This window comes from Oculina patagonica, chromosome 8 (assembly GCF_052425735.1).
Source record: "Oculina patagonica isolate OP01 chromosome 8, crgOcupat, whole genome shotgun sequence".
In the NCBI taxonomy this organism is placed as follows: Eukaryota; Metazoa; Cnidaria; class Anthozoa; order Scleractinia; family Oculinidae; genus Oculina; species Oculina patagonica.
Window position 1 is genome coordinate 1,281,929 of NC_135765.1, and position 24,074 is coordinate 1,306,002.

Sequence of the window (24,074 nt, forward strand, 5' to 3'; positions counted from 1 at the left end):
TGTTATCAGAACCACAAGCAAGCTTTGAAGCTCTTTCGAATAAATTAAAATTGCATACACAAGGTCTTATTAAAATACTGGAAGTACTTGCGCAATACTGTTCCACGAGGCGGCCTAAAGGGTCTTTTGGTCCCCGGGGGAGGGGGGAGGGGTACTCAGGTATGTTTTGGCTGGGTATGTGCCGCCCGTTTTAGAAAAAAATACCCTGTTCTAGAAACAGGTCAATTTTTAGCACCCCGTTTTGGTTGCTGATAACTTGAAACTTTTGTGCGTTTGAAATATCATACCCCTTTTTAGGAATCGTATCTAAAATTGATACCCCGTTCTAGATCGGGAGCCCAAAATCACGACCATTGGGCGGCACATACCCGTATAAGCACTTTGGGGGGAGTACCCCATCCCCCCGGTTTTTGATCCTCCGAGGTTGTTCATTTTGCTGCCGTCAAGGCCAGTTCCATTTTCCTTGACAAGAAAGGGGAGACAGCGAAATGCCGGCGCGGTTCGGGCCTCTGCTGGGTTCAGATGATCGGTCTGTCAAAGAGTTTGCTCGTCCAGAATCGGACTGCATAGTCACCAGCGAACTCATGCCGTCTAATTTGATTTAACTTTTTAATTTAATTTAATTTTAACGTCCAAGTCGACATCTTACTCGTTACGAAGGATTGCCACCACCATTATGACTTTATGTGGAAGGCTTTTGCTTTACCGCAAAGGTCAAATTCATCTCAAGCTAAGTCGACAAAAAAATGGGCAGAAAATTCTCACGAATTTTCACGCTGGCGAGTCATATATTTACCAGTATTTAGTAGTATATATTTACCAGTATTTACAGTGTTTACAGTAGTCATTCATGTTGCAATTGAGAATACTTCACGCTGGACTGATATTTACACAGAAAAGTGGAAGTATCTTCAGAAATGACGTACGCGCATGGATTTTAGCCCGTACGGCCGAACAATTAAAGACAGAAAGCTTACGTTAAATTTCGGGAACATGATAAACCGGCTAGTAACAGAATGGATAAAGAAATGAGACCAAAATGTTTTACGATGTGGACCAAACCAGCAAGTTCAAGAACTAATTTATAATATTGCCTCCCCCTGCACTTCCCGGCAAACCTGCGATGCGATATTAAAGCCGTTTGTTGAACTTTTAAGGCCCCTAAGAACTTGAACCGCACTGTCGACCAAACATAACTAAAATTGTTTTCACTTAATAAGGTAAAGTTCACTTCTCTATCACTTGTCCTTCTGTTCTTCTCTCCTGGGGCCTCCATGCCAGGTTTGCTTGTGTTAAGTTCTATACCATTTCTTAACGCATCGTTTATATCTGTTCACAGGGACCTAGCAAAAAGAGACTTAGGCTTGACCTTCGTTTGCATACTAAACTATCATACCATCTCAGAAATGTTGTTTAAGTCCGTGCCAACGCCTATCATGCACGTCGTCTTGGCGAGATAGATGCGCATCCCGAGTCGAGCAAAGATCCATGTATCTGTAATCTAACCTCTCAACTTCACTTTGCTTTCATGTTTGGATTTCCACAAGCCGCACACTCAACCTTATCACTGTCGTTTCTCACCATACATATGTCACACCCCCAGGATCCATCTGATGAAGAAACAAAAGCGAAAAGCGGTTGTCCGTCATATTCACTTGTTCCAGCCAATCCAAATGTAAACCCTGAAGCGGTAGATTGTGTAGCCGATCCAAATGAATTCCCTGAAGCGGTTGATGGTGTAATCGAGCCAAATGTAAATCCTGAACCAGCAGATGCTGTAGCTGATGCAAATGAAAACCCTAAACTAGTAGATGGTGTAGTCGATCCAAATGTAAACCCTGAAGCAGTAGATGGTGTAGTCGATCCAAATAACATTGAAGTAGTAGACGGTGCAGCTGATCCAAATAAGCCTGAAGAAGTACATGGTGCAGTCGATCCAAATAAAGAGCTTGAACCAGTTGAACAAAAGCCTGAAGTTGTAGATGGTGCAGCTGATCCAAATAAACCTGAAGTTGTAGATGGTGCAGCCGATCCAAATAAGCCTGAAGTTGTAGATGGTGCAGCTGATCCAAATAAGCCTGAAGTTGTAGATGGTGCAGTCGATCCAAATACGCCTGAAGACGTAGATGGTGCAGCTGATCCAAATAAACCTGAAGTTGTAGATGGTGCAGCTGATCCAAATAAACCTGAAGTTGTAGATGGTGCAGTCGATCCAAATACGCCTGAAGTTGTAGATGGTGCAGCTGATCCAAATAAACCTGAAGTTGTAGATGGTGCAGTCAATCCAAATACGCCTGAAGTTGTAGATGGTGCAGCTGATCCAAATAAGCCTGAAGTTGTAGATGGTGCAGCTGATCCAAATAAACCTGAAGTTGTAGATGGTGCAGTCGATCCAAATACGCCTGAAGTTGTAGATGGTGCAGCTGATCCAAATAAACCTGAAGTTGTAGATGGTGCAGTCGATCCAAATACGCCTGAAGTTGTAGATGGTGCAGCTGATCCAAATAAACCTGAAGTAGTAGATGGTGCAGTCGATCCAAATACGCCTGAAGTTGTAGATGGTGCAGCTGATCCAAATAAACCTGAAGTTGTAGATGGTGCAGTCGATCCAAATACGCCTGAAGTTGTAGATGGTGCAGCTGATCCAAATAAACCTGAAGTAGTAGATGGTGCAGTCGATCCAAATACGCCTGAAGTTGTAGATGGTGCAGCTGATCCAAATAAACCTGAAGTTGCAGATGGTGCAGTCGATCCAAATACGCCTGAAGTTGTAGATGGTGCAGCTGATCCAAATAAGCCTGAAGTTGTAGATGGTGCAGCTGATCCAAATAAGCCTGAAGTTGTAGATGGTGCAGCTGATCCAAATAAACCTGAAGTTGTAGATGGTGCAGTCGATCCAAATACGCCTGAAGTTGTAGATGGTGCAGCTGATCCAAATAAGCCTGAAGTTGTAGATGGTGCAGCTGATCCAAATAAGCCTGAAGTTGTAGATGGTGCAGCTGATCCAAATAAACCTGAAGTTGTAGATAGTGCAGTCGATCCAAATACGCCTGAAGTTGTAGATGGTGCAGCTGATCCAAATAAGCCTGAAGTTGTAGATGGTGCAGCTGATCCAAATAAGCCTGAAGTTGTAGATGGTGCAGCTGATCCAAATAAACCTGAAGTTGTAGATGGTGCAGTCGATCCAAATACGCCTGAAGTTGTAGATGGTGCAGTCGATCCAAATACGCCTGAAGTAAGTGTAAACTCTGGACCGGTAGATGGTGCAGCCGATCCAAGTGTAAACTCTGGACCAGTAGATGGTGCAGCCGATCCATGTGTAAACTCTGGACCAGTAGATGGTGTAGCCGATCCAAGTGTAAACTCTGGACCAGTAGATGGTGTAGCCGATCCATATGTAAACCCTGGACCAGTAGATGGTGCAGCCGATCCAAGTGTAAACTCTGGACCAGTAGATGGTGCAGCCGATCCAAGTGTAAACTCTGGACCAGAAGATGGTGTAGCCGATCCAAGTGTAAACTCTGGACCAGTAGATGGTGCAGCCGATCCAAGTGTAAACTCTGGACCAGTAGATGGTGCAGCCGATCCAAGTGTAAACCCTGGACCGGTAGATGGTGTAGCCGATCCAAGTGTAAACTCTGGACCAGTAGATGGTGCAGCCGATCTAAGTGTAAACCCTGGACCAGTAGATGGTGTAGCCGATCCATATGTAAACTCTGTATCAGCAGCTAGTGTAGCCGATCCAAATGCAAACCCTGAACCAGTAGATTCTGTAGACGATCCAAATGTAAACCCTGAAGCAGTTGATGGTGTAGCCGATCCGAATGTAAACCCTAAACCAGTAGATGGTGCAGCCGATCCGAATGTAAACCCTGAAGCAGTAGGTGGTGTAGACGATCCAAATGTAAACCCTGAAGCAGTAGATGTTGTAGTCGAGTCAAATGTAAACCCTGGAGCAGTTGATGGTGTAGCCGATCCGAATGTAAACCCTAAACCATTAGATGGTGTAGAAGATGCACGTCTTGACCCTGAACCGGTAGATAGTGTAACCGATCCAAATGCTAATCCTGAACTAGTAGATGGTGTAGTCGATCCAAATGTAAACCCTGAACCAGTAGATGGTGTAGCCGATCCAAGTCTTGACCCTGAACCAGTAGATGGTGCAGCCGATCCAAGTCTTGACCCTGACCCAGTAGATGGTGCAGCCGATCCAAGTCTTAGCCCTGAACCAGTAGATGGTGCAGCCGATCCAAGTCTTGACCCTGAACCAGTAGATGGAGTAGCCGATCCAAGTCTTAGCCCTGAACCAGTAGATGGTGCAGCCGATCCAAGTCTTGACCCTAAACCAGTAGATGGAGTAGCCGATCCAAGTCCTAACCCTGAACCAGTAGATGGAGTAGCCGATCCAAGTCTTGACCTTGAACCAGTAGATGGTGCCGCCGATCCAAGTCTTGATCCTGAACCAGTAGATCGTGAAGTCGATCCAAATGTAAACCCTGAACCAGTAGATGGTGTATCCGATCCAAATGTAAACCCTGAACCTGTAGATGGTGTAGCCAATCCGAATGAAAACAACGGTTTCGTAACTTTCGTTTGGCCTTGACGTTGGTCTTGACGTGGTTCTGCGCCTGATTTTGGACTTCTACAAGCAACACACTCAACTTTATCACTGTCGTTTCTCACCATACAGATGTCGCACTCCCAAGATCCTTCAGCAGCTTTAAACTTAGTGAGAAGATCTTCTTTGACTTCTTCCTGCCTTTTGTCTTCCTGAATTGCATTCAACGGTGTCTGGTTTTTCAACATTTCTGGGCACGAACTGGGTGTCTTCAACATTTTTTGGCATTCTTCAAACGTCTCTTTGAATAGCTTAGCGATGTCTTCTGATTTAAACCTCACCGCAAGTACTTCTGCATTGCACTCCTGCTCAGAAAAGTCTGCCAGAGTGCTCCACACCCAGGATTTCTCTGACCCTGCATTGGGCTGTAGTTTCATGTCAGTTGTTATCTGATGATTTGCACAAATTTTCAACACCTGATCGCGACGCATCAGAACTCTCATCTTTCCTGATTGTCTATTTCTCAACAACTTTATATCCCCGACTCCTCGTTCTTTCCATTGCTTGTCCCCTGATACAAATCGATACAATTTGGTTCTGTAGGAACTGAACTCTGGTACAAATCGATACAACTTGGCTCTGTGGGAAAACATGACTTCTTCGTCTTCTTCGCCAGTTTTTACATCAATCTTGTCAGGAAGTGGAATAATTGGCTCAAAGTGAGGGCCATCATGGTCATCTTCTTCTCCTTTATCTTCTTCTTCTTCTTCTTCTTCTTCATCATCATCATCATCATCTTCTTCATCTTCATCTTCTTCTTCGCCTGGTTTTAGAGTTCCACAAGCAACACACTCAACTTTATCACTGTCGTTTCTCACCATACAGATGTCGCACTCCCAAGATCCTTCAGCAGCTTTAAACTTAGTGAGAAAATCTTCTTTGACTTCTTCCTGCCTTTTGTCTTCCTGAATTGCATTCAACGGTGTCTGGTTTTTCAACATTTCTTGGCACGAACTGGGTGTCTTCAACATTTCTTGGCATTCTTCAAACGTCTCTTTGAATTGCTTAGCGATGTCTTCTGATTTAAACCTCACCGCAAGTTGTTCTGCATTGCACTCCTGCTCAGAAAAGTCTGCCAGAGTGCTCCACACCCAGGATTTCTCTGACCCTGCATTGGGCTGTAGTTTCATGTCAGTTGTTATCTGGTGATTTGCACAAATTTTCAACACCTGATCGCGACGCATCAGAACTCTCATCTTTCCTGATTGTCTATTTCTCAACAACTTTATATCCCCGACTCCTCGTTCTTTCCATTGCTTATCCTCTGATACAAATCGATACAATTTGGCTCTGTGGGAAAACATGACTTCTTCGTCTTCTTCCCCAGTTTTCACATCAATCTTGTCAGGAAGTGGAATAATTGGCTCAAAGTGAGGACCGTCATGATCATGGTTACCCTCTGTTGTGACATGGTCATCGTCAGCATTCCGAGCTGCAAACAGCGGAGAACCTGCACCAGAACCAAACAGAAAGTTTGACTTGCTTAGGGTTGATATCTCTTCAGGATCATCACTTCTTGTTGGCTGGTCTTGTTTGCTGTGATTTTAAAATAAAAGTGTGGTGTAAATGACATTGCAAAAGGCCCTCTTAAAGGCCCTCTAGACACTAGAACACTGCGAGTGTTGCGTGACTTGAACACTGCGAGTTTTGCGTTACATTATAATTCATTGTGTCGTACATGTAGTATGTTCAACTTTCTTGTATGAGCCTGCGATCCTTGTGGTTGCCTCGTGGTTTCAGTTGGCCGCCATGTTTGTATAGACAGAGATTTGGTGATTAAAACCTAGTATTTCTGCTGGCAATCGTCTTCTCTCATTTACAACAAAAAGAATTTAAATTAATTTCCTAATGGCTGTTATAAAACTTAAACCAAAACAGCCATATTGAAAACAAAACAAAAACTTAGGTGAAAGATATGGAAAATGCAAATGAGCCAATAAATGATTGGTTTTGGCTTTTAAATAAGTGGCTGAAAGAGTCTTTACTCCAATTGTAATTGATGTGTCACAAAATCTTAGTCACGGGAACAAAATTGACGAGAGAAAATAACCTGACCTTAAATTTACCAAAACTTACGCATGCCGTATTTCACTTAAAAATGCACTTTATTTGTCAGAAATTGTGAAATGTCATGAACAGTCTTCACCGTAATTTATATGTTAGTATTATTCACACTGACAGACCATTACCTACCTTGCAACTGTCTCTGATTGACTGGAGCAGGTTTCAGGCGACAAGTGTTCATAGCCAAATAAGTTATTTGGCAATTCCAGGCATTTGGCTGTCTTCCTTTGATCATCTGTAACCTCTGCTGTTTTAGACAATTGTTCAACAGATCCAACAGCAGACTTGATGGAGCTGCATGCAATGCATTTCGAGTTCCCTGCGTTGTTTTCGACGTAACACACTTCACAAGTCCATGCATCTGGAGCTGCAACAAATGTCGACAAAAATTCTTTATAAAGTGTACACCCAGCTCCTTGTTGATCTTCAGCTGGTTCCGTTTCAACGACAGAAGCAGTCGTAGTTATCGGTTTGACCTCTGCTGTTTTAGACAAAGGTTCAACAGATCCAGCAGCGGACTTGATGGAGCTGCACACAATGCATTTCGAGTTCCCTGCGTTGTTTTCGACGTAACACACTTCACAAGTCCATGCATCTGGAGCTGCAACAAATGTCGACAAAAATTCTTTATAAAGTGTACACCCAGCTCCTTGTTGATCTTCAGCTGGTTCCGTTTCAACGACAGAAGCAGTCGTAGTTATCGGTTTGACCTCTGCTGTTTTAGACAATTGTTCAACAGATCCAACAGCAGACTTGATGGAGCTGCATGCAATGCATTTCGAGTTCCCTGCGTTGTTTTCGACGTAACACACTTCACAAGTCCATGCATCTGGAGCTGCAACAAATGTCGACAAAAATTCTTTATAAAGTGTACACCCAGCTCCTTGTTGATCTTCAGCTGGTTCCGTTTCAACGACAGAAGCAGTCGTAGTTATCGGTTTGACCTCTGCTGTTTTAGACAAAGGTTCAACAGATCCAGCAGCGGACTTGATGGAGCTGCACACAATGCATTTCGAGTTCCCTGCGTTGTTTTCGACGTAACACACTTCACAAGTCCATGCATCTGGAGCTGCAACAAATGTCGACAAAAATTCTTTATAAAGTGTACACCCAGCTCCTTGTTGATCTTCAGCTGGTTCCGTTTCAACGACAGAAGCAGTCGTAGTTATCGGTTTGACCTCTGCTGTTTTAGACAAAGGTTCAACAGATCCAGCAGCGGACTTGATGGAGCTGCACACAATGCATTTCGAGTTCCCTGCGTTGTTTTCGACGTAACACACTTCACAAGTCCATGCATCTGGAGCTGCAACAAATGTCGACAAAAATTCTTTATAAAGTGTACACCCAGCTCCTTGTTGATCTTCAGCTGGTTCCGTTTCAACGACAGAAGCAGTCGTAGTTATCGGTTTGACCTCTGCTGTTTTAGACAATTGTTCAACAGATCCAACAGCAGACTTGATGGAGCTGCATGCAATGCATTTCGAGTTCCCTGCGTTGTTTTCGACGTAACACACTTCACAAGTCCATGCATCTGGAGCTGCAACAAATGTCGACAAAAATTCTTTATAAAGTGTACACCCAGCTCCTTGTTGATCTTCAGCTGGTTCCGTTTCAACGACAGAAGCAGTCGTAGTTATCGGTTTGACCTCTGCTGTTTTAGACAATTGTTCAACAGATCCAACAGCAGACTTGATGGAGCTGCATGCAATGCATTTCGAGTTCCCTGCGTTGTTTTCGACGTAACACACTTCACAAGTCCATGCATCTGGAGCTGCAACAAATGTCGACAAAAATTCTTTATAAAGTGTACACCCAGCTCCTTGTTGATCTTCAGCTGGTTCCGTTTCAACGACAGAAGCAGTCGTAGTTATCGGTTTGACCTCTGCTGTTTTAGACAAAGGTTCAACAGATCCAGCAGCGGACTTGATGGAGCTGCACACAATGCATTTCGAGTTCCCTGCGTTGTTTTCGACGTAACACACTTCACAAGTCCATGCATCTGGAGCTGCAACAAATGTCGACAAAAATTCTTTATAAAGTGTACACCCAGCTCCTTGTTGATCTTCAGCTGGTTCCGTTTCAACGACAGAAGCAGTCGTAGTTATCGGTTTGACCTCTGCTGTTTTAGACAAAGGTTCAACAGATCCAGCAGCGGACTTGATGGAGCTGCACACAATGCATTTCGAGTTCCCTACGTTGTTTTCGACGTAACACACTTCACAAGTCCATGCATCTGGAGCTGCAGCAAATGTCGAGCTATTCACTGTTCCTTCGTCACTCTTTCCAAGTGTAAATGGTACGCTATTCACTGGTCCTGCATCACTCTTTCCAAGTGTAAATTTGGGCTTGCTTTGATCTGGAATCGGGCACAATGTAGGATGGCCAGTGACAGTGGGACAGCCATAATTATTCTGAAGGAGGAGAGATAGAAAAAAGTGCGATCTGATAAATTCGAGTATTGAAGTATTGAAGGGCGAATATGACACTGGCAACAACGAAATACTGTGTCAAGCAAGTTTTGAAACCTTGGAGGTTGCTCCCAAAGCAACACTGATTTGAGTATATATTAAGTAGGACGTTTTCGTAATGTACGTTCGTTGCAAACGAAAAGCAAAAATAGCACGTTACTTATGCCTGGATTTGCAATTTCTTTTGACCTTTCTGTAAAAGATACAGATACTTCTTGATCATAAGGAAGTTAAAGGAGAAAACGTTTTCCTTACTGATGATCACTGAAGTTATAAGTTATTCGTTAATTTTCCAAGTCTAAACTGTATTGTATTGTATTGAAATTGCCTTACGTTGCGTTGCTTTTGCATTGTGTTGTATTACCTAATCTGAAGCCCAATTGTTGTATCGCAGTGAAATGAACACCACATACCTTTAGTACTTCTCTTGACAGCTTCTTTTCTGTCGTCTCTCCAGTTTGAGAGTTTGGGTGATTAAGTTTAGCCTGAGGCTTCGACAGGGACTTAGACTGGTTAATTTCGTGGGACGACCTGTGAAGCTTATTTTCTGCCCCTGTTAGTTTATCGAACACAACCTTAAGTTGAGCGTAAAATCCCTCTTTAACCGCACTTAGCATCTCCTACGAAGAAAGAGCAAGACCAAAAATAAGTAATAGTAGGTTATATGGGGATGAGGATTATCTGATAAGGTTTAAAGGACGGAAAATTGAAATTCACCTGGCTACCTCGTTTCATCTCACAATAGAACCCAAACATGACGCCTCAGTGCTAGTTTAAATCTGCGTCTGCGTTCGGGCCTAGAGGCCCATCAGGCCGTAGTTGAACCGGTTTCCAAAGAATTAAGTGACAAAATGTATTTCTACTCCCCCTGGCCAGATGGGATTTATCCCAGCATTAAATTAAACAACTGGGATGATAGAGGCACTGTGAGAGTAAAGTGTCTTGCCAAAGAACACAACGCAGGCTAGTGACCCAGGTGAGGGCTTGAATCCGGAATGCTCGATCCGGAGTCCAGTTCGCTAACTGCGCCTCCCATGCATGACTCCTCAACGCCATCACAGATAATAACAAACAGACCCCATTAACTATGTATGTTTAAGCGATATAGGTCCATGCAAATCCTTAAATTGTCGTAAAGTTTACGGAGAGTGGAAATGGAAACAAATTTGCTGAAACTGTAGACGTTTTTAGCAACGTGTTAAAACTTACGTTAAGGAAGCCGTCAAACTCCTTTCGCGTAGCCATCTCAGCCTTCGCTGTGGAAAGTATAGTTTCCAGTGCCTCTATGCTGTGTTTGTTCTTGTTCCTCTCTGCGATGAAAAGAATCTGCGGGAACAAATATGTACAGGTATGTTCAGCTTTTCGAAATCAGTGATGTATAATAGTGGTCGTGGTCCAGATGAAGAATGACAGCTTTCCCACAATGCAAAACCGCGTTCATTCCCAGCACGGGATCGCAAGATGGCGGGTTTTCTTCGTGAATTTGTAGATGCTCTCTACGGATAATGATATGGATTAATAACCCCCTAATTATCATGCTTTTCCCGTTTTTTGGCCAGTGAGATGCAAAACTACCCTTGGTGTCGGAGATAGGTTGTCGGGATATAGGGAGGGAGGTGCCAGGTACTCCCCTGTATGGGTCAGCCGGTCTGTGGTACTGCAGCCGTCGGTATTTGCATCATGTAAAGCACAATGCTGAGAGTGCTTTTCGGTAGATATCTAAGGATAACTCTTCTGTTGGGTAAAAAATACCAGAGCTGTATATAAGGAATTTTTCAGCTTCCTGAAAATGCAGCAATTTCGTTTCGCGTTGACGGTAACTAGTTCAATCAGAAAACCACAGACATATTGTGAAAACGATAAAGAAAAAGGGTTACGAAGAAAAAAACTCTGAAGTAAACAGCGATTATTTATAGGTAACTTATCAACAATGTTACGGTTTGACATGAACCTTTACCTTGTACTCCTCCGCTTGTTGAGTCATAGACTTTAATTTCTCTGCCAAATCCTTCTCAGCTATCTCTTTTTCCATCACCTATACCAACCCATGTGAGAACAAAAGAATCAGATGAATTTATGATCAGAAATTGATAAAGAAAGGGAAGAAAACAAGACTTAAGGGAACTTGAAGTAGCCAGGTTACCTGATAACTTACCTCTTTTTTGGCTTCCAAAAGTTCTTTCTTTGTTTTTGCCAAAGTCGACTCCATGTTAATCGCTCTTTCCTCCAGTTGCTCTCTTTGATTATCAATAATATCTAAGTGTTGCACAAACGAGAGAGATCTGTTCTAAACTTACAACAGACATCATAGGTTTGGTTTCATTTGACGAGTTTTCCTTACCAGTAAATGAGCTACAACGTATTAACTGTACATGTATCCCAACATTTTCCCAACGTCAGTATAGTGTCTGGATTTGTAATTTGTACATTAATCTTCACATACGCGTTTGACTACACGGGATAGTTGTTTGGACACCTAATAAGTTTATGTGTTACCTATCTGAGACTGGTAGCCTTCCAATTTCTTCTCCAGTCTGACAATCTTTCCTTGAAGCGCCCGTTCTCTCGCAGAAAGGGACTGCTCCAAGACGTGAGGATCTCCATCCATTTCTCAGAACTATATTGTTTCTAGAACTACCAAACTGCGTTTGTGGACAAAAAAAAGGGTTGGAATCGTTAGTACAACACTGAAATTACTAGAACGTGATTTTATAACTGCCGTTAAACTGTCCAGTCTGTTCCCCAACCACACAGCCGCGCACAGCTCTACCGCCGCCCCCCACTCCAGCCCAGAGAGTAGCGATGTGTGACGGCTTTGATGCGGCAACTTCTACCCGTGAAAACGCCGAAATAAATGTTGTAGTTTAATCAGGTCAAAATGATTTTAAACTAGTTTGATTTGTATTTTCCTTTGTTCCAGATTTATCACCATTATCCTTAAACAAAGGAAAATACAAATCAAATTAGTTTAAAATCATATACCCGCCTATCCCCGGATGTGTCGCAAATAACCAAGGACAACACCTAAAAAGTGTACCAAATGAGACGAAAAATTGATAGGGGAAAGTTATCCAACAGCACATTAGACTGACATCGCTGGTAAATAAAATATTTTCGGGGGTACAGATGTCTTTATACCTAGGCTGATCTATATTTCAGAAATGGCAAATCATCTCTCATCTGCTCATTGCTTCCATAAAAAGAGTGTACAAACACCTCATTTTGCCCATAACGATTTAATGTAAAGGCTTTAATATTTGAATAATCCCAGCTATCTTATCGGATACAGACAAGTTCGACAACTGCGACAATAACCTAAGTAAAACGTCGACAAGATATTGTACAATAACAGTACATGTAAACCTGATCAAGCCTCTTCCCTCCGTGTGACTGAATTAATACGGTCCTCACCGCTTCTCATGACTTGTTATAGTGCTTGAATGCGAAGTTCCACTACATTATACACCAAACAACAGATACCTGAGTTTAAAATGCGCCGTTGCTTCCTTCTTCGTAGACTGCACAAAGAGGGTTTCCTAGAAAACAGGAAGTACAGACGTTGTGTGACGGGTGCGTGACCATGGATGAAATTATTTGTTTCCTTGCTATTATCATTTTTTATCTTTATTTTTATGATCCACAAAAAGACTCGACTTTCGAAGATTGAACACGATATATATCCCCAAACAACAGATAAACGTTACAAGCAAATCATTTGTACCTCTGTCACGCACATCATGCACGTGGATTGCATGACCTTTTGCATGACCGTGGTCAGGCTGCTTACTGCACAGCGGAGAATGTTTGAAACTCATGCGTTAAGTCAAACGCCGACTTCGCGGTCTGGAAATTTTGAGATTTTGGTGCGATTTGTGCAAGGAAATGTACGAAAAATCGAACAGGCTTCCTAGCTAACTTGTTGTCGATTCTTTTGCACTGAGTTCTACGTTTTTAGAATCTTGAAAAATGGTTTGGACAAAGGACGAGGTCGATAAATACGTGGTCCAAGTGGAACGGAACTGCGCCAACGCGCACGAGGTGTGCTCATTCATTTCGTGCATTTTGCCTCTCAGCTAAACCTTGAAAGATTAACAATTTCCTTTACGTATCTTACAGCGAAATCTGAAGGGATTTGCCTTTGCAAGACTTTACAAGGAAGCATCGGACAATGAGAGCGCTAAACGGTTAGTTATCATGGTTATCTTTGTTCCCTTGACACTTCCTGTTTTGTGACTCGACAAATTTTGACAGAAGCAAAGCTTAATTATAAACGAAAAACGCTCACGATTAATTTAACACAATTATTGTTGATTGAATTTTGATGTCCGGCACCGTTGAAAAATCTTTTTGTGCTATGTTGAATCTCGTTTTCTCTTTGAGATGCTTGTTGCTAGCGTTTCACTGGGGCAGATAAGGTATGCGTACATGTAAAAAGTGCATGCTAAGCATGTTTTTCTATGATCTGCAACTAAGATAATTCTTCTAAGATATCATTAACTTTGCCCAACAGATACCTGGAAGCTTACATCAGTGAAAGTGAAGGTGATTTCAGGTAAGTGAGTAAGGTCTACAAAAAAATCGGTTGCCATTTAGTATTATTTGTATTTGTGTTTGTTGTTAAGTAAATCAACCTGCACATAGACCCTAGCCTTCCAGTCTGAATCTCAGGATATCAACTCTCCTTAACTTACTGATTGTTCTACATTTGTTTTAAACTTAGTACTGGGAATGTAGCGTACATAAAAAAATATCTCCTTGTCAATGATTTTCTTCATTTTCATTATATTTAACAATACCGTAGAATTGCGGTTATAAGCCCTGGGCTTATACAACTTCGTAAGGGGTTTTGGGTGGGCTTTTAAACGGAGGGGCTTATATCTGGGAGGGCTTATAAGCAGAATGAAAAAAACGTTTCGAAAAGAGCCACGGGAGTGTTGATGGAAATATGTTTTTAAGTTAAAAACGCATAATAAAGCAACATTTAGCCCTATTCAGTACTGCCATCCAGTAGAGGGGGCTTATATCCGGAGGGGCTTATAATCGGATGTATTTTTTTGTTTCTAAGCAGATGGGCCTATAACCGGAGGGGCTTATAAGTGGGGGGGCTTATAACCGGAATTTTACGGTATAATAATAATAATAATAATAACAGTTCTTAGCACGCACTTTACATACGTCTCAGTGCGTTTACATTTGAAATTTAAAAGTAAAAAAAAAAACCCGATTTAAATTACAATCAGATAAAAATACGCTAAGGATAACCTAATTTAATTACAATTGATAAAAAATAAAAATAAAAATGACAATAAAAACATGGCGAACTTGTTAAAAATATATCGACCTAAATAAATATGTCTTTAAAATTAAAATAAAATTTAACAAACTTCATGAATTTGTGGCTACATAAGTCATCATGTTTATGCAAAATTGAATTGATCAACATTATTTACTTATATTTCCAGGGGTCATTGTCTTATGGGGCAGTTATATGAAGGAATGGGACAGTTGGAAAAGGCTGTGGCCTCATATAGAAGGTTCTAGTATTTTTTTTATATACCGTATTTTTTAAACAATAATTCCACTCGCGCTTGTTGGATATGAGATCGTTATAGCCAACATGGCGCTATGCGCCTTGTTGACCATCTATCATCTCATATCCAAGCACGCTAGTGGAATAATTGTTAAGTATTTTATTCAAAGTACAAGATGCTACAAGCTTATGACAAGTCTAGGATAGAAAATGTTGCACATAAATCAAATCTACAGTACCCGCTCCGAGATAAGAGCACCATCAAACTCATTGACAAAAAGCAGTCAATGCTTTGTTGCATTATAGCCAATGCATTTAGAAACAAGTTTTTCATCAACACATTTCACCTGTTATTAATTTTCAATAACAATTATTATAAAATTGTAACTTGCTACAGTCGGGAAAGACAAGAAAACTGTCACATTTGAAACGTGTAGGATAACCACAGCCACAATGTTATATGCAACAAAGTTATAACTGTTTACACTAATCCTAAGAGCCAGTCATCAACGCAACAACCTGCGCTCAGTCTAGATAGTTGCGATCAGAAGTGTACATTGCATTTGGTGACTGTGTATTCACAAGGAGTGCACAGCTCAGGATCTGGCTGTTCTTTTAACGTACCAGTATGCAAGAAGGTACACTGTATCTTGAAGATTGTCTATATACACATATTTGTGAGAAACATCTATCACATAAATTTATTTGTAACAAACTTTTTTGTAACTAGCTTTATGTTTGACCTATAACAATAACATTTATTGTTATAATAATTTACCAGTACTTAATGTTTTATTTTATGTATTATTATTGTTTTAGGTCCTTGGAATTAAACAACACTCAAAAGGAATTGGTTTTAAAAGGTTAGCTTACCAGCATATAGCCAGACAAAAATTCTTTCCAAGGCAATATCAGAAAAACCTCACTTTTATATTTAAAGTATTTTATCAGTGTATAGCCTCCTACAAAAACCAGAATAAATATATAAATTCAATTTTTTTTACCGAGGCAAGTGCCTGGGGTCACCTGTTACTACCTACGGCCGTGATTACCTACAATTATAATCATGGATGTCTTCTTTGTTACCATCACACAGTATTCTTGAAGATTTTCTTACAAATTTTGGCTTTTGAGAGCCCCCTCCTCCTTGGAATTTCTAATGACCTTCCATGGGGTGGGTATGGATATTTTCTGGAACTGCACAATTAAAAGCAAATTATGGGGCTTAACTGGAATTTCTAGAGGGGTGGGGGGATTCAAACCAAAAACCTTCCATGTGAGGGCTATGGATATTTTCTGGAACAACACATTACACTTTGGTTGTTTTTGTCTTCAAAAATTATGCAGTTCAGCAGAGAAAGAGATCAAATCCCATAAAAGCACTTATTTCTATGTTGTAGACTGCAAAAATCTCTCAGAACTCATCTTTTCATTAAAAAATAAAATAAAATAATCATTTATTACATTATACTTTTCTTTCAGTGGTCAAGTTGTACTGCAGTGTTCCAGTTCATCCCGACCGAGCCAGGGTCAGTAACTGTTGCAGTCTCAATATCGAAATGTCATCTCTCCTTACCATTAACCATGTGTTAGTTATGGGAATTTAGTGGTACATCAGGAGAATATCTCAGAAAGTCAACAATGTTCTGTTAGTAAATAATAAAGATGGTAGATTTTAAGCTCGGAAATAAATAGTGAAGAAATTATTCTACATGACACGAGCGTGGGACAAAGAAAAAATCTGAGTACCCCGACGGGAATCGAACCCATGGCCTCCCAGATACCGGTTGTGCGCTCTAACCAACTGAGCTACACGAGACTCGCTGTGAGCTAGGCCATTCAGCTCATGAAATCGAGCTTAAAATCTACCATCTTTATTATTTACTACAAATTTGATGATTTCGACATTGCTGATCCTAGCAGTATGCAGGACGCGTGTCACTTATCAACCTAGTAAATAGCCTAGCTCACAGTGAGTCTCATGTAGCTTAGTTGGTTAGAGCGCCCAACCGGTATCTGGGAGGCCATGGGTTCGATTCCCGTCGGGGACTCAGAATTTTTTCTTTGTCCCACGCTCGTGTCATGTTGAATAATTTCTTCACTAATGTTCTGTTAGTCTCTATACTTGCCACTGCGTCTTACATGGCACTCTTATCTTGGTGGACCATAAAACTGCTAGTCAGACCTATTGTATCATTGACTCTGTGCCATTACATGTAATTGTATCTTTGTATGATTTATATTTACATGTTTTATTTTCCAGGCTTGGGCAGACAGAGGAGCACGTTTGTTTCCTGGACATCCAGATGTGTTTCACCTTAGGGTGAGTTCATAATGTATGGTACACTTAAATTTACCATCTTTATTATTTATAGTACACTTGTTTTTAATCTCAGATCCATCTACCTAAGCAATTGGGTTGTGTAGATCAGGAAACATAGAGTTTGATAAAGTTACAGTACTGAACAGTGCTGTCGTTGTCAATCTGTGTGTAATTTAAATGAACCTCAGTTGCCAGCAGACAGAATTTCAAGTCAAATTTTTTTAATGTTGTTTCTTATAGTTGCATCTCCTGGAGTCTGCTGAAGTAGTGGATTATGAAGCTCTTGAAGATCTGATTTCTGAAGAAGTTGTAAGCTACTCTTTTAATAATAATAAAAGTTACAAATTACTCAACTGTTTACTTATTATAACACATAAGTTGTAAACTACATGCAGCCATCTCTGAAACAGGAGTCATCTGCATGCAGGTTAATAAGTTGAAAAAAAAAATGTGATGTTATTTTGTATGTGTGTTAGATATTAAATGATTGTTTATTGGCTATTTTTTTTCGTTGATTGTCCTGTTCTTTCTGTAGAGTAAAAGACCAAGAGAGGTTGACTTGCATGTCAGGCTGGTTAGGCTGTATGCAGTAAGAGGTGTGTGATCAATTCCTAACTTCTCTCCACCTGTACACAACAAAGTTCAGAAGATGGGTCTTGAGAGTTGAACAACTGGCCATCATTAGTAAACCATCATGACTACAAATTCTCCGAAGGAGAATTTATTGGTATAGAAAATGTTCTGGATAAAAGCAGACAAACTACTATTTTTAAAAAATGTACAACAACTTTTAGTTTGCAAGACATGTTTCGATCGTTCCAACGATCATCTTCAGTTGTGGGATCGTTTACAGTTGAAATTGAATTTTTTTACAAGCAATGGCGTAACCTGCGTGATACGCAACATTCGTGATACATTTTAAAATTTAACGTGCAGCATTTAAATGCGCGAGACATGGAACAATGCGCGCGAGTATAAATACACGGCAAAGAAATTAAACAGTAAAAATAACTAAGTAAATTACAATTATTACACAAAATGATGCAAATAAATTAAATTAAATTAAACGACATTTATTTATAAGAAAATAACATAATACTAAAATGAAAGAGTTAAGTCAGCATGTTTGAGCTGCTTATTTAACGTGGGGTTTTCCCAGCGGATGTGGACAGCCTCTTTTAAAATTAGCTGTAGTCTATTGGGTGCGGAATCTACAATAGAAAAGCAGTTCTTAGATGCAAGCCTACGGCATGCCTCAGACTGCTGCAGATGTTGGTAAATGTGTGAGTTCCTGTCCCTACTCAGATGCTCACGAATGCGCGTTGAAAGATGACGGCTAGTTTCGCCGATGTAACAGGCATTACATCCTGCACAAGAAAATTTGTAGACAACGCGCGAACGGAGATCGAGAGGAACAGGATCCTTCACACTGAACATACTACTCACTTTAAAAGACGAAAAAACTAACTTAATTTCAATGTTAGTACAATAACGGTGGACAAGTTTACGCAATCTCTTCTGAGCTTCTGCAGAAAAGGATCCTACATAAGGTAACTTAAAATAATAAGATGAAACGGGTTGTTGAACCCGAGAGCTATCTGATGGGCGGACTTGAGCTCTGCTTACGTATTGGTTGACAACCTTATCTATAATGTGAACAGGGAAAAGGTTTTTACGTAGGATACGAGTGAGGTTCTTAATATCATCATGAAAGCCCAACCAGGAATTGTTGATTTTGTAGACCCTGTCAACCAGTGTTCTTACAAGACCAATTTTGTAAGAGAATGCAGTAAAACTAAAATAGTTCGTAAGGAGCCCTGTGAACGTTTTCTTACGGAAAACTGAAGTCTGGAGATAAAGAGGATTGTTATGAACTAAGACATCTAGGAATGCTAATTTATGAATGCTAATTTATGGGGCATAATGAGAATGCATGGTTAGAGAACTACAAGGATTCAAGGATTTTGTACTATCGACGATATGTCGATGACACTTTTTGTGTGTTTGAGACAGAGCAAGACGCTGTGTCATTTTACAACTTCATCAATTCTCAACACCCGAACATACGTTTTACATGGAGAAACGCTACATTATAGAAAATGTATTACTAACAGTAAGAAAAAAAAAACAGTTTATTTGTTTTGCTTCAATTTTGCCCTTTCCTTTGTTCTGGTGTATGGTAATATATAATAAATTTATATATGATCATAATGAATATGAAACCAAAGGAAAATACCAGATGAAACCAAAGGTAAAATTGAACCACAACTTGTACACAATATAAGAACACTATGTTTAATGCCGGTTGGGAAATATGAGACATTTTTTGTTTGTAAACTTGTTGTCCCTGTAGATTAATTTGAAAATTGTGGCAGTACATGGTTGTCACAAAACTTACTGCAACAAAGTAGCTAGTTGAGGAAATTCTCTCTAAATTTCTTGCCAGTCAGGGAAAGTCAAAGAAAATTTGCACATTTTCGTAATGAGTGCTGTTGAAAAGGTTCCTCCTATTGTAATCAATAAATTCAAAGCTGCTGTCTGCAAAAACAAATTAAAGAGAAGTTAAAGTTCAAGTAAATTGTTTGCTTTTCATTGGATCAGCGTTGTTATGGTCAATAAAAAATTATATTGTTTTCTGATCACAGGAATTCAGAGACTTTTCCTTATAGGTGACGGCAAACACAAGTCATCTCTTGCCATTTTGTTAGAAATACCTTTAATCCAGTGTACAGGGAGTTGACTAATATTAATATGTGGGTAATGAATTGTTTTCAGGGCGGCTTGATGAGGCATTTTCCCATTGTGTGGCTGTGTTGAAGACAAAAGCCTTTAAGGACAGTTTGGAATGGGTTGCTTGCTGTGTAGAAATGTTTGAGGTTAGAGCTTGTTTCAAGGCAAGATGAACTAAAATTATCTTTCTTTTGATGCCAGATACTGTATTGTGGCATGTTCTTAACTGTACTTTTGTTACATTGTCTTGTAGAAATACCTTGCATCTCTGGAAAAACATTGTAAGTACTGCAAATTCATGAACCTGACACTAGTTGCTTACTATTGCTTAGTATAGCATATACTAGTAGTTACATGTACAGCTGTAGTTGTTAAAGTATAATATTATATTCATCTGCATTTTTTGTTTGTTACCGTGTAGCAATCAAGGGTGAGGTGATAGGCAGCGGTAATGCCATCTTGGATGTGCAATCTTTCCTTCTGATTGCCCTTTGTCAGTTTGTGGAGCTTAATCTGAGCAAATGTGAAGACACTCGTGAGGTCATCAATGCCCTTTACAGGTAGGGACTTGTTAAATTTATTAAACTCTGGAGTGTTGTCATGTAATGATATTAAGATAATGTAAGCCCCTCTTAAGCCTGGTTCTTGTAAGTTTGGAATAAGAATTATGGTCGTGTTATATAGTGCTCTATATAGACCTACAGGTAGCCTATAAAATGATTAATTCTTTCTCTTACATATTTGTATCTGGGGCTTGTAGGTCCCATGTACCTGCAGTTTGTACCTATCATAACCGATTCACTTCAGCTGGAAACAGCTTCGTCTTTTAGGTTTGGTGTTAGATGATATATTGACATCAAGTTGATGTAATCTGAATGTGTTTTATCTGCAGGCTGGATCACTGTCTGTTCATGGCACATGGCCGTAAAATCCGCCAGTCGCCGAGAAGATCAACATCAGGTGGACCAACTGAGTGGGATGTAATTCTAATGGAGATGAAAGCTCAGCTCTACATGCATTGTGGGACTTTACTGATTCGGCTAGCCAAGGAGGTAAGTATAGTTATATGTGCTCTGGAGCTCAATTTTATAATTCTTGTGCAGAACATTTTGTGGGAAATCTTTACAAATGTTTCTGTCAATCAAAGCTGTTTATTTTTTTAAGGCTGCATTCACAGTTGGAGATGCTCTGGCACTGTTCTTAAACAGTGGCATGTGTGACATGACATGTAGTGACATGAAGTCGCATTATCTGACATGACATGACATAATGTGACATAAGTTACATGAAGCAACACAAGGGGATATGACTTGTCAATGTAATTATTGTGCCATAATGTGAAACAAAGTGATATGACGTGACATGTTGTGATGTGATGTGACCTGACATGACACTGTGGTTTCTTCAGATCACTGGTGCCCACTACATGTCTCTCACAGGCCTTGAAAAGCCCTTGAATATGTTGTGGTTTAATTTTATCTTTGGTTTAAACTTTTTCAAACCAGTTTGATTTTTATTTCCCTTTGTTTCAGATTATGATAATGAATATGAAACAATGAAAAATAAAAATCAAACTGGTTTAAAAAATTTTAAACCAAATATAAAATTAAACCACAACAAATATAAAAAAACATTCTTGGAATTTAACACATTGGTACTTAACATTTGGTGAAAACTTGAAACATTTGAGACTTCGATGAAACAGTCTGTAAATACTGTATCCATGATTGTACATCACACTGGAATTTTGGCACAAAGGTTTGCTGCATGAGGAGACAAGGCATTTTGAAATGTTCAGTCAGCAATTTGCTCCCAATATAGCAATGGTCTTATTTAAATTATTACCTTGCAGAAATTTGTGACATGGCCCAGGGGCTTGAAGCTGGCATGTACCTGTTACCTGGTAAGCACTAGCATTGCTGAGCCAGAAACCAAGACACCATGGGTAGCAAGAGCTCCTAAAAACAAAGATCCTTTAAAGTGGTATGTCATGGCGTGCTCAAGGCTCAGTCAAACTGGTAAGTGATCAGTCGACAATCACTTGATATCTGTTTTCATTTTTTGTGTTTATCTACACTATGTGGTTTGTACAATGTGTATGTACCTGGACGGCTTGATTTAGAATCTTTTAAGCTAACTATTAGAACACCAAGCCTAGCTGTTGTTATGTTGGCAGGTACCATTGTGTTGTGTGATTGGCCAAGAGACTTTGCTCTCTCATAGTGTCTCTCTTCAGCTACAAGTATACAGTGTGTAAATGAGTAGCAGTAAACTGTTAGGGTCACCTGTCAAAACATTGGGAAGGGGGAATTTAATCTGTGGTGGACTGGCATCCCATTTACATGTATATGAGAAGCCGTTCTCCTAGTCCCTTTGCGCTACAGAAACTGGACCTAAGCACCAGAACATGAAGTTGTAGCCACTCAACTTGTCAAGACTTTCCCTCATCACAGAACACATAGTTTACATGCATACATTTATATTCCTGCATTGCAAGCCTATGTTAAACCTTCTTATGTTAGTGTTGTTTGGTTGGCAGGCCACTTCCTCATGGCTACAAGAGACAGGCATGGAGCGGCATGGATAAACACCTGTCACACAGACTGCTGTTCACGGCAAGGTCAACAGGACATTCTTAACACAGTTTACAGGGATGAGAGAGAATTGGCGAAAGTAAGTTTCACGGTCAATACAAAGCCAAATCAAGGTGTTTGTGCACAGTAACACTGTAACATTTAAGATGGGAATGTTTCACCTTTCTTCTGTTAATTTGCTTGCATGTTCATTGTTTTCTAGTCATTCCTGGCATGTGATAGAGAGTTATCTTGTATTGAATTGTCAATACCTGAAATTGACCAGTTGGTCAGCTGGGATGAAGGTAAGATACTGAACGTTAAGTTTAAAGTAATTTTGATTTTGTATTGCTATGACAGAACCTTAATTCATTGGTTTTGTACTCAAAGATGCCTACATACATGTTGTGGTTTAATTTGATTTATCTTTGTTTCAGAATATGAAATATCACAATGAAAATTAAATCAAACTGGTTTGAAAAATTTTAAACCAAGGATAAATTTAAACCTCAGCATATACATTTGGATCACTCCAAATGTAATCAATCAATCAATCAATCAATCAATCAATCAATCAATCAATCAATCAATTTATTTAAGTCATATTTGAGACAAGGTTGCCCTCTTATGTCCAAGCCAGAGGCTCATGTATAAAATGTGAGAAACAAAAATGCCATACAGACCTATTTGATAATTGGCATTTCTAAGCTTTGCAATTTGTGCATGTGAATGTGCATTTTTCAGGCTGTACCAAATTCTCCTGTGATGTAGATGTACATGTCTATTAATTTATCTTCCACTTCTAGTGGCAGTTGGTGAAAATCCTCGCAGCTTGGAGAATATCACATGGGTTGGCCTGCACTGGTATCAGTACAACAAGGAGATGAGGCCTGGAGGTTAGTGACCAAACATCATTTTAACATCAAGTTTTCAATTATGATTAACATCTATGCACTGTAATTTCACTTCAAGGTGAGAGTCCAAAGTACTGTCTTATTCTATTAATCTCCCTTTTAAATATGTTTAATGAACTCAACGCAGCTTAATGATGTTTTGTTTTCCATTTTTCTTTTTCAGTGGGTGTTATGGTGAAGGACATTTTTCAGGAGTTGAGGCTTGATGTTCCAAGCATAGAGAAACATATTACGCCCAACATGTTATGCTTGAGGGACCTTGAGGTAATAATTTGGAAAGTGATCAATACTTTATTTCTCCTTAAAAAACCAGCAGCAGGGTGATGAGTATTTAGAAGATCATCAATTAGGGAATACTCTAGAATCCTGATTTCTTAAACCTCCAGAAGAAAAGAAAATATTGTTAAGAAATCATGGGTGGGGGTTGGAAAAGTGTGGGTAAAATTTCACAGAAGCACTATCCAAGGGAAATGAAAATTGGTTTGACAAAAAATTAATCCAGAGTTTCTATAAACCGAAGGTTTGGGAAATTGGGATTCTACTGTTAAAGTGTTATCTTGATTTATGTGATCTACCAACATCTCAGAACCAATTTAAAGCTGTCAAAAGAAATACACAGGTGTGCTGCAGTCAGCAATGAGATATGTGTCTTCCCCTGGTTTTGGACTGTCCCCTTGATATTCTGGGTCAGGTGTAGCTTCTAAGTTGTGCTTGGACTCTGATTTCTTCAGACTTGTTCCACATCTCTGCAGAGCTTTGTCATCAGTGCAGAATATTTTGGGCAAACTTTGGATGCCCCTTTTGCAGGAGAAAAGTCGAATTTGTAAAGAGCCAAACACCTGTTTGCTTACATA

The 24,074-nt window shown here is 40.0% G+C and overlaps 2 protein-coding genes across 4 annotated transcripts in view; one reads left to right on the forward strand and one right to left on the reverse strand.

The window, feature by feature from the left end:
* Window positions 1–24,074, forward strand: part of LOC144661953 (E3 SUMO-protein ligase RanBP2-like) — a 48,398-nt gene that overhangs the window by 7,885 nt on the left and 16,439 nt on the right. For 2 of the 3 annotated variants that reach the window (XM_078522669.1, XM_078522671.1), the window contains exons 6-18: window positions 16,163–16,209; window positions 16,944–17,003; window positions 17,244–17,312; window positions 17,539–17,599; window positions 19,779–19,879; window positions 19,987–20,014; window positions 20,155–20,293; window positions 20,626–20,785; window positions 21,586–21,751; window positions 22,273–22,406; window positions 22,530–22,611; window positions 23,113–23,202; window positions 23,384–23,484. In XM_078522669.1, coding sequence (XP_078378795.1) covers window positions 16,163–16,209; window positions 16,944–17,003; window positions 17,244–17,312; window positions 17,539–17,599; window positions 19,779–19,879; window positions 19,987–20,014; window positions 20,155–20,293; window positions 20,626–20,785; window positions 21,586–21,751; window positions 22,273–22,406; window positions 22,530–22,611; window positions 23,113–23,202; window positions 23,384–23,484 — 1,238 coding nt within the window. Of the gene's footprint in view, window positions 1–12,987; window positions 13,189–13,266; window positions 13,335–13,660; window positions 13,703–14,612; window positions 14,685–15,499; window positions 15,544–16,162; window positions 16,210–16,943; window positions 17,004–17,243; window positions 17,313–17,538; window positions 17,600–19,778; window positions 19,880–19,986; window positions 20,015–20,154; window positions 20,294–20,625; window positions 20,786–21,585; window positions 21,752–22,272; window positions 22,407–22,529; window positions 22,612–23,112; window positions 23,203–23,383; window positions 23,485–24,074 lie in introns of those variants that run through there. The other variant, XM_078522670.1, reaches the window with a different exon arrangement.
* LOC144662949 (uncharacterized) lies at window positions 593–4,809 on the reverse strand. Its single transcript, XM_078523880.1, has one exon. It carries the CDS (start codon window positions 4,804–4,806, stop codon window positions 1,516–1,518), a length of 3,291 nt encoding a protein of 1,096 aa, XP_078380006.1. The 5' UTR covers window positions 4,807–4,809; the 3' UTR covers window positions 593–1,515.

Bases quoted from the DNA above. Each gene is read 5' to 3' on its own strand.
- LOC144662949 (XM_078523880.1), bottom strand. From the start codon at position 4,806: ATGTTGAAAAACCAGACACCGTTGAATGCAATTCAGGAAGACAAAAGG.